Genomic DNA, 9,379 nt, shown 5'->3' with positions numbered 1-9,379 from the left:
TGCTGCTCTGCTGATGCACATCAGAGCATGAGGTGCTGCAGACTGGGGGGAGGATGGCAGCTGCCGACCTCATCTGTTGTTTGCCCCTTTCCCTTTGGCTGCTGGATGGGATGCAGCGCTGCTGCTTTGTGCTCTTTCGACCCTGTTAAATCCTTTGGGTTTTGTGCTTGAAAGTGATGTGATTTTGATGGATCTCCGTCCACGTGTGCTTTGCTGATGCTTTTCATCGCTGTCCTTTGAGTCACGCTTTCAGATGAAAAACAGGAACTGAAGGAGCGTGGAAGTCACCTTCAGATGGTCCCCACAGAGCAGGCAGCGGGGTGATGGGATAACTGAGAAAGTCTTGGGGGCTGCAAATGGGGACCAGTGGGAACAGCCCCATCCCAGTGCAGGTGTGCGAGGCAGCAGCCTGCAAGGGCAGAGACAAACCTTGCTTTGTTCTAATGGATGTTGTTACCCAATCTGGAGCACGCAGGTGGAGATGCTCAGTGCAAAAAGCACCACCCTGCATGGTGGATGAGCAGCTGCCTTCCCTCCTCCTGTTTGCCCTCTTTCTGTCTTCTTCCTGCACTAATTAATCTCATCTGCATTGCTTAATGGCTGGTCTGGGAGGGGAGAGGAAGGAAGGAAGGAGGGTTTGCAGCCAGAGCTGGAGCCTGTCCTCAGAGCTGCTGGTAGGAGCCTGGCATGGCTCATCACCGTGTCCCAGCGTCACAAGGGTCAGGAGGAGAAATGGGCTCAGAGGAAGGAAAGCTCAGAGCAAGGAAAAGTTCCCCAGCAGGCAGAGATGCTGCAGGGGAGGGAGCAGACAGCTTGCAGCCTCCTTGCTCTGAATGTCGCTTGGGGGCGGGGATGCTCAGGAACCAAAGCGGCTCCAACCTCTCCTGCCTGGGTTTGTTTTGTTTTTATTGCTTTTTCCCTCTTTTTGTTTCATTTTATTTTTAGGCTCAGCTCTGCGTGAGCCGCTGAGGCAGGCGTGGATCTGCAGGATGAGCAGAGCTGCAGGCAGAGGTACTGCTGGCATCAGGGGGTGGCTGCGATGGATTTGGGGTTTGTGCTGCTCTGAGTGCTGCGCTCTGCATTCCTCCTGCACCTCCCCGCTGTGTTTTGCAGCCTAGGTGCCCCATCAGCAGCAGATGGACGCTGACACCATGGAGGTGGCCAACACCAGGGATTTCCAATGGAAGACCCTCGCCCCGCTGCCGAGCCGCCGGGTTTATTCCACGCTGGTGGAAGTGGGTGGGCAGGTGTTTGCCATCGGGGGCTGCGATGACAACGGTGTCCCCATGGATTGTTTTGAGGTCTATTCCCCCGAGGCTGACCAATGGACGTCACTGCCCCCCATGCCCACTGCCAGGGCCGGGGTGGCGGTGGCCACGTTGGGCAAAAGGATCATGGTGATCGGGGGCGTGGGGGCCAACCAAGCGCCGCTGAAGATCGTGGAGATGTACAACGTGGATGAAGGCAAGTGGAAGAAGAGGAATTCGCTGAGGGAGGCGGCCATGGGCATCTCGGTGACGGCAAAAGGTAAGGAGGGTGGGGGAGGGTTGGTGTCCCTTTGTGCATGGAGCATAAATGTTTTCTGGGCAATGCTGTAGGATTGCATTGCTCCTCAACCCCTTCTTCTTTGCTTATAGAGGCCGAGGCTCGTGTGGTTGTCGTATTCCACCAATGGAGCGTTCTTGGCTGCCAAAAGCAGATGCAGGCAGCAGTGTGCTCTGCCCAAGAGCTGCAAGGGCTGAGGCTGGGCCGTGTTCTCTAAGCTGCAGGGCTGGAGCTGGGCTTCCCCAAATCTGCAGCCAGCTCAGGTCCAGGCACGAAGAAGAAACGGGCAGAGCCTCTGGCTGCACGGTGAAGGGGGAGAGGTGCATGACCCCAAGCCACAGAGCAGCCTTCAGCCTTCATCAAAGCAGAGCCTCTGTTCCAAACCCAGCACCCACCACAAGAACTGGCTTCATAACTGTGGGCCCAGCTCAGTGCACAGGGAAGGGAAGCACCTGGCTCATGGGGGGCTCCTGCCTCACTCCCTTCCATGAGCTTAACCACAGCCATACCCACGTTCCATTTAACACCTGCAGGGCTCTGCCTTCATCTCATTTTCTAATCTCCAGGCGGAGAGGAGGAGCTTTGATTTACTTTAGCATGTTCTGCCCCGCTTTGAACAGCCGGGGGCTGGCAGCTGCATTCCTGGGGCCAGGAGCAATGCACACGTTGGGGATCAGTGCAGATCCACAGGCAGCTCCTCTGAAAGCTGCTCCGTTTATTTGCTTATGTAGCTCTAAAAGCTGCCATGGAGGAACGTTTACAAAGATTCACCATCTCAGAGCTGGTTTTCCCTCTGTGCTTGGTTATGGCAGATCAATTCAGTGCAAGAGACCAGAAGGAACAGAAATAGCTCCCCAGATCCCTCAGGTGTGCTTTCCTATATTAATACCGTGGTTTCTCACCCCTTGGCCCTGCCCAGACTACAGAGTGTATGCAGCTGGTGGGATGGGAGCTGACCTACGACCACACAACTACCTGCAGCACTACGACATGCTGAAGGACATCTGGGTGTCCCTGGCAGCCATGCCCACAGCACGGTATGCAGCCACCTCCTTCCTGCGGGGCACCAAGATCTACGTGCTGGGTAAGCATCTGCCTTCAGCTCCTTGGGCACTGAGTCTGCTTGTTCTCCATCCTCACCTGCTTCTCATGCACTCGTACATACCAGGTTTGCTGCTGTAGGGCTGGCTTGGGCGTAGGATTTGCATTCGCACCTCCTCAGCAAGCAACTGTAGGAGCCCTTGCGCCCATGCAGACCCTGCAGCAGCTCAGTGCTGCTGGTGAATGGTTCCCTTCGTTTGTTTGCTGCTCAGTGTGCAGCCCTGAGACCGCAACAAAAGCCCTTGCACTCAGCTGTTGAATAACAACACTTCTGTCCATATTATGCCATCAAAGCACTGCTCACCTTCATGAAGGGCCAGAAGGAAAGACTTGCTGTTTTTGGCAAGTGCTGGACCAACCCTTTTACAGGGAAGGATTTTCATTCATCCTACAGAAAGGGAAACTAAGGCAGGGAAATGCTGCTGGAGGCTCACAGCCAAATGAGCTGTACCAGCAGCAAAGCTGTGATCAAACCCAACAGTCCCAGCGGCTCAAACCACCACGCACTGCTGCCTGTCTGTAGGGTGCCACCAGAAAAGGCTCTTTTGATCTATTCTGTAGTTTGTTTGCTGCCAGCAAACACTTTGTGGGCCCGGTAGCAAGCCAAGGCTCTGCTTTAAAGGCACACATGGAGCATCCAGGCTGAGAGCAGCTGTGTCCCCTTGCATCTGATGGGGGGACAATAACTCATGTCTGTGGGTTGTGGCAGCAGCTGCTCTGACTCTGCTGTTCTGTTGGGATCATTGCTTTGCGCCGGCGCTGAGCTCATCTGAATTGCAAACCTCCCCCAGTGCTGATCCCTTCTCTGTCGTGCATTTGTCTTGATTAAACCAATGCATACCAAACACCTTCCTGCACCTACTGCTGCCTTGGAGGGAGGAGGAAGGTGTGACACACTGAGAAATGCGGTGCTTCGATCTCGTGCAGCTTCAGTTACAAAACAGGGAGCGCAGGATGCCATCGGTGGCAGTTTGCTCTCACCCAACCCCAGGAGCATCCTCTGCCTCCTGCTGCTGCTATTTGACCTTTGGCTGTTGTTGATCCTTTTCTTTCCATCCCTTCACCCAGGGGGAAGGCAGTCCAAGTACGCCATCAACGCCTTCGAGGTCTTTGACACCGAGACCAGATCGTGGACCAAGTTTCCCAATATCCCCAATAAAAGAGCTTTCTCCAGCTTCGTGCCCACCGAAGACAAACTGTTCAGTCTTGGGGGCCTGCGGCAGGGCCGGCTCTACAGGCAGCCCAAGTTCATGAGGACTGTGGATGTGTTTGACTTTGAGCAAGGTGGGATGTCACAGCTCTGTCCCGGTCCGTGGGTGAGGGTGGGTGCATGTGAGGAGGTGCCCATGTGCTGTTGGGGATTTCAACTCTCACCTGCTGATTTTTGTGGGTACTGGGCGTTAGTCAGAAGAGGCAGGAGGGGGAAAAATGTGGTCCGGAGGGGTTCTGCAGCTGCTGGGTTTGACAAGGTGGTGAGGAAGGAGACCCCCTTGCATTGTGGATTTTATTGCCCCAAGGATGTGCAGTTCCCAGGGGCAGGAGGCCAGAGAGGCAGATGGGTGGTGGGGTCATCATCCCTGGGAGTGTTTAGGAACCACGGAGATGTGGCACTGAGGGATGTGTTCAGTGGGCACGGTGGGGGTGGGCTGACAGTTGAACTTGGTGATCTTAGAGGTCTTTTCTGACCTTTATGATTCTGTGGTGCTGAGCACTGCTGCGATGCTGTCTGTGCTGCCCCTGGCAGGTGGCTGGATGAAGATGGAGCGCTCCTTCTACCTGAAGAAACGGCGAGCAGACTTTGTGGCTGGCTACCTGAAAGGCAGAGTCGTCGTGGCTGGGGGACTGGGTGAGGCCCTGGGGATGGAGGTGACACTTTAAAAGCAAAGAAGAGTCATTACAAAATGGGGAAACCTGGCCTGAGGGAGCAGTGAAAAGAACCTATAAGGGGGGATGAGCTTTGGGGTGCGGACAGAAAGGGCAAAGAGATGCTTGCTGGTGACCTGCTGCCTCACTTTGTGTCTCCAGGAAACCAGCCGACCGTCCTGGAGTCTGCAGAAGCTTTCCACCCTGAGAAGAACAAATGGGAGAGCTTGCCCCCCATGCCCACCCCACGCTGCGCCTGCTCCAGCATCGTGCTCAGGGGCTGCCTGATGCTAGCAGTTGGTGGGGTGAGCCAGGGGTTGAGCAGCGCGGTGGAAGCCCTCTGCCTTTCTGACTCCTAGCAGTGGCCCTGTGGTCCCCTCTGGTCTCCTACAGAGCTGTTGGGGGGGGAAACCAAGAGGAAGGGACTATTTGCAGTGTTTGTGCTGTGTGTCCTGCTAGCAGGAAGGGCTCTGCAGGATGAGGTGTGGGTGAGCATCTCCCTGCTGCCACCCGACCCCAGCACAGGTTTGGAGGGATCAGCCAGGTGAGAGTCGGAGTGGGGAGAGCAGAAGTGATGCCCTCTTTGGGTGCTCTGAGGTCTGTGTTTTCTCTTTGGTGTGCAGGAAGGGAAACTCTAAATCTGTATCCAGATGCAGGAGATTGCTCTTTTGCCTTCGTAGCAAGGCTTTTCCTGCAAGCCCATAGCTATGACTGTCACTTTGCCAGGAGCTGGAGCAAGGAGCTGCCCATGCTCCTGGGGGGGATGGATGCCCAAAGGACTGCTTTGGTGAGAGGCTGGGTTTTACTTTTGGTACAGGAGTAGCACAAAAATGCCTTTGCAGGGTTTCACGCAGAGATGGCCTCCGCTTAGATTTTAGTTCCTACAATTATTTGGGATCCTCCGTTCAGTCCTGGGAGGAAGGAACAAAAAGGAGCCCTGCCTCCAGTGGATTGGGCAAAGGTTTTTCCGTAGCTTTGTCCTGTAGGAGGCCAGAAAGCAACAGCCATGGCTTCTGTTTAGTTCCAGTCCTTCATTTGGGAGGGTTCGAGCCACCGGCTGACACTCCAAGCTTTGTAGCATCATTAAAAGCTGCACCCAGAATACCCCTCACATGAACCCGGTCTGTGCTATGGGCTATGACTGCAGGAACAGGCAGGACCGAGAGCTGAAAAACGAGGCAAAAGGGGGCAGCTCAGGCGGCTGTGCCGGTGCCCAGCGAAGTGTCCAAGCAGGGATGCGACCCTTCTTCCTTCCAGCCCATCCCAGCCCCGTTTCGGGGACGGCGGAGCGCGGGGGACACCGTGCGGCCAAAGCCGCCATCGCAGCGCTCATTGGGGCCGCTCCCCCGACCCCCCCATGGTTCCATCCTCTCCCACCGGGCCGGGTTCCGTCGGTACCTCCAGCCCTGGTTGGACCGGACCCGGCTGCGGGCTTTGCTGAGCGGCAGAGGAGCGAGCGGAGCTCCCGAAGCGCAGCTTTGACAGATCCGAGCGGCTCTTTGTGATCTCAAAGAGGAGATGAAAGGCGAAAAAAGCAGCGACTCGACAGCGAACAACCCGCTCGCTAATGATTTACATCCCGCCTGCTTGTCTCTGACGAGGCGCAAGAGGAGCAAACAGCTCCTGCCCCATCCCCTGTCACGCTCCCATCTGCGCTCTGTTTGGTTAGGCGCTGCGTTTCGGGAGGCTGTGCAAACAGCAGGAAGGAGCTCTGCATCCGAAACGTTGCTCTGTTTGGGGGGATTTGGGGCTGGGAGCGCTCACTCTGCATGCACACAGCGTGCTGATCCCAGGGTAGCGAATCCCTTTGAGAAGCAGAGGAGGATGGGAGGGAGCAAACTCCCTTTCCAGCACAAACCCCGCATCTCCCGGCACAGCAGATCTCTGTTTCAGCCGCCTCTGCACAGCTGAGAGTCTCTAACAGTTAACGGAGTGTTTTCCTTTGTCCTCAAGGAACCTTTCCCACACACTGCACAGCCCGATGCTCCCCGTTTTCCCATCCCCTGGTTATTGCAGCGGGTTCCGGACCTGGGCACCGCGCTGCCTTTGTTCAGCTGGAGCAAGGGGAGGAGGGACCCGCTGCCTTTGTCTGCCTGCATCACAGCTGGGGGCTGCTCCTTGGCTTTCTCCTTCCAGAAACGCTGCAGAGCGAGGCAGACAAAGCAGCGCCATGGGAATAAACCCGTCGTACGACTTAATGAAGAGATGTCAGCGAGCGGGGACGAGGCGGGGGGGGGAGATGGAGACGGTCAGTAATCAAAGCTGGAGATGTGCCGAGCATATAGAGAGGGAGAGAAAGAGGAGCTCCTGAAGCAGCAGCACAGCAAGGAGCAGGTCTGGGTCAGCCGCTTTGTAGCGAAACCCAGCTCTCATTACGGAGCCAATCCCACTGTCTGCAGCCAGCAGCAGCCGCCCTGTGGGGCTCAGCGCTCACCGTGGGAGTGCTTTCCTCATGGCTGTGTTCAGGAAGGAGCTGCAGAGCCTTCAGACCCTTCCAATCACCTCCACTTTGCTGTGCTCCCAGCTAACGCTCGCTTAGAGATCTCTGTGTCTGATGGAGCTGTGATTTCCCCGTTAAAAAACATTGTTTGCTGTTTATCAGTGGGTCATAAATGGCTTTCTTAACTCAGAGAGGTAAGCGAGGAGTGGGAAGGGACACATCTATGGTTACTTAGTGAGTTATCCGTATGCCAAGCTCTGCCCCGGTGCAGCATCACAGCTCTCAGCATCCAAAGCACAGCATCTGCAGCCTCCTCTGAGAGCAGTCCCCTCCCTGGCTGCTCTCAGCTATGGGAAATCCCACATCCATTCTGTGGGCTGAGATTCCCTACAGGAGCAGGGGAAACCCTGTGGGTTTCTCCATCCCTCAGCAGCTCAGTGCTGGCACTCACTGCTTCCAGCACGCTGCCAGACACGGGTGGGAGGATTCCATCTCTCCTCGGATGGTTTCCACAGCTGTACCTTGCATCCTGCAGCTCTGCTTTGCTCCTGCTGCTGTGGGAAACAGGAGGCTGCAGGAGATGACAAAACAAGAGGGCTGTGCCTGCCCTGGAGGTGACGGTGGGCCAGGATTGGGGAGCAGGGAGGTGATTCGGGTGCACTCTCCATGCGTGGGGTTGGTTTGTGTTTAAGGCATTGCTGTGGGTGTTCGGGTTGAGCAGTGCTGAGCTGTTCGCCTCCCTCTCTGGGTGCTTCACGAACGGCAGATGGCATCCATGGGCTGAGCCAGGAGCACCTGCTGCTGTGTGACCCTGCCCTGCTGGTGGGGGGGCTCCAGTGGGCTGCCAGGGCTGTGCTAATGGCATCCAGCAGATCCAAGGGAGTTAGCAAGCAACTCTACGTGAGAAAAAAGCCAAAGGATCTTGCAAATAACTCGATGTCAAAAGGACATTATGCATCTCCCCCAGTGCTCCCGTGAGCAGGCGTTGCCTCTGGGTCCCAGCGCCTCACAGCTGCTGTGACAGGGCTGAATTCTGCTCCTCTGAGCAGATTTAATGCTGCTGCAAATGGTGTGTGTGGTTGAATCCTATTCACGCTGCTGAGCTGTGCCATGGATCATTCTGGCTTGGATAGCTGCAAATTTTCTTTCCCCAGATGCACATGGCATCTTTCCTGTGGGTGATGCTGGTTATTCCACCTCCGGCACAGATGGATTCCAGTGTGGCTGGAGGGACAGAGCAAAACCCCAGCATGGAGCCCTGTGACCCAACCAGGGGCTTTGGATTGTGAGAAACAGGTACAGCAGGATGAGCCCTCAGTTCTGCAGAAGCAGCCCAGCAGAAGCATCCCAACTGGGTTTGTGCTGCGTTCTGACAGCACTGCACACAGCTGCAACACCCAACAGGCTGCTGCTGCTGCTGCATGAACCACCGTGTGACAGCAGGGATGCTCCAATTCATGCACCACACAGCTCCACCAGCAGCAGACATGCACCAGGTGACAGCACACAACCCTGGCTGCTCGTTCCTCCCTGAGCAGCCCTCCTGGTATGCTTGGGCAGGGCGTCCCAAAGTGGCCGAAAGCAAATTGTAATCAGTGATCATTGTTCAGGGACAGGAATTCAATGCATCTCACCTCATCTCACATCGGGAGGACCGCTGCTGTCGGTCTGACACTGACAACCAATTAAGATGCCAATGCACGCTTAGGTTTTGGCACAGAAGACCTGCTGATGACAAAGCACATTTGCTGAAGCTGGCCCGGAGGTTGCTGCGGCTGTCGTGGATGGTGCTGCAAAGGGAATGTTTTAGGAATAAGTGGGTTACGACCCGGCTTCCTTCCTAAGATACACAGATAATTTGATCTGCCTTGGAGAGCCGTTGTCAGCTGAGCCTTTGCGGTTTTCCAGCTCTGAATGGCACTCAGCAAATCGTGCAGCCGACTGCTGCCGTGTCCCCATCTGAACTCCCAATACCCCAAGTTGTGCTTGCTGAAAGGAGGGCTGATCCAGCACTGAGTGCTGCTGCTGCTGATTGCTGAGCTGGTGTTGTTGCCAACGAACGTCGCCGCTGTTGTTCTCAAGCAGGCTTTGTCTGCACAGACAGGAAACTTCTTGAAAGCAAACTCCCATATATCTGGCTGCATAGCTGAGATCTGCCTGCAGAGCTCCTGTGTCTTGTGTCAGACCTGTAGTGTGCACAGCAGTGTGCTGCTCTGCTCCTGCTCACAGGGAGATGATCTCTGGGGTCAGCGCTCCTTTTGCTCATCAGCCGACCCTTCCCAAATGGGGATCCAGTGTGGAGTTGTGTGTGAATGCTGCCATACCACTTCATAGAATCATAGAATCACAGAATGACCTGAAAAGGACCACAATGTTCATCTCGTTTCAACCCCCCTGCTATGTGCAGGGTCGCCAACCAGCAGACCAGGC

The 9,379-nt window shown here is 55.7% G+C and overlaps 1 protein-coding gene across 3 annotated transcripts; it reads left to right on the top strand.

The window, feature by feature from the left end:
• The first annotated feature begins 57 nt into the window (after positions 1-57).
• KLHDC8A (kelch domain containing 8A) lies at positions 58-5,613 on the top strand. Of its 3 annotated transcripts, none has more exons than XM_019623248.2 (7): positions 58-674; positions 946-1,011; positions 1,114-1,527; positions 2,465-2,629; positions 3,715-3,930; positions 4,391-4,492; positions 4,672-4,868. In XM_019623248.2, exons 3-7 carry the CDS (start codon positions 1,137-1,139, stop codon positions 4,866-4,868), a joined length of 1,071 nt encoding a protein of 356 aa, XP_019478793.1. In that variant the 5' UTR covers positions 58-674; positions 946-1,011; positions 1,114-1,136. The 3 variants fall into 3 exon arrangements, with proteins under 3 accessions (XP_019478793.1, XP_019478792.1, XP_031412832.1); XM_019623247.2 differs by having other exon boundaries at positions 58-719; XM_031556972.1 differs by lacking the exons at positions 58-674; positions 946-1,011 and having other exon boundaries at positions 1,137-1,527; positions 4,672-5,613.
• The last annotated feature ends 3,766 nt before the right edge of the window (positions 5,614-9,379 follow it).

Source organism: Meleagris gallopavo, chromosome 28, assembly GCF_000146605.3.
Source record: "Meleagris gallopavo isolate NT-WF06-2002-E0010 breed Aviagen turkey brand Nicholas breeding stock chromosome 28, Turkey_5.1, whole genome shotgun sequence".
Taxonomy (NCBI): Eukaryota; Metazoa; Chordata; class Aves; order Galliformes; family Phasianidae; genus Meleagris; species Meleagris gallopavo.
This window is presented reverse-complemented; position numbering and strand designations above follow the sequence as displayed.

Excerpts from the sequence above, each read along its gene's own strand:
- KLHDC8A (XM_031556972.1), top strand. The coding sequence starts at position 1,137 with ATGGACGCTGACACCATGGAGGTGGCCAACACCAGGGATTTCCAATGG. Across the intron at positions 2,630-3,714 it reads CACCAAGATCTACGTGCTGG|GGGGAAGGCAGTCCAAGTAC; the intron begins GTAAGCATCTGC and ends CCCTTCACCCAG. Across the intron at positions 4,493-4,671 it reads CGTCGTGGCTGGGGGACTGG|GAAACCAGCCGACCGTCCTG; the intron begins GTGAGGCCCTGG and ends TTGTGTCTCCAG.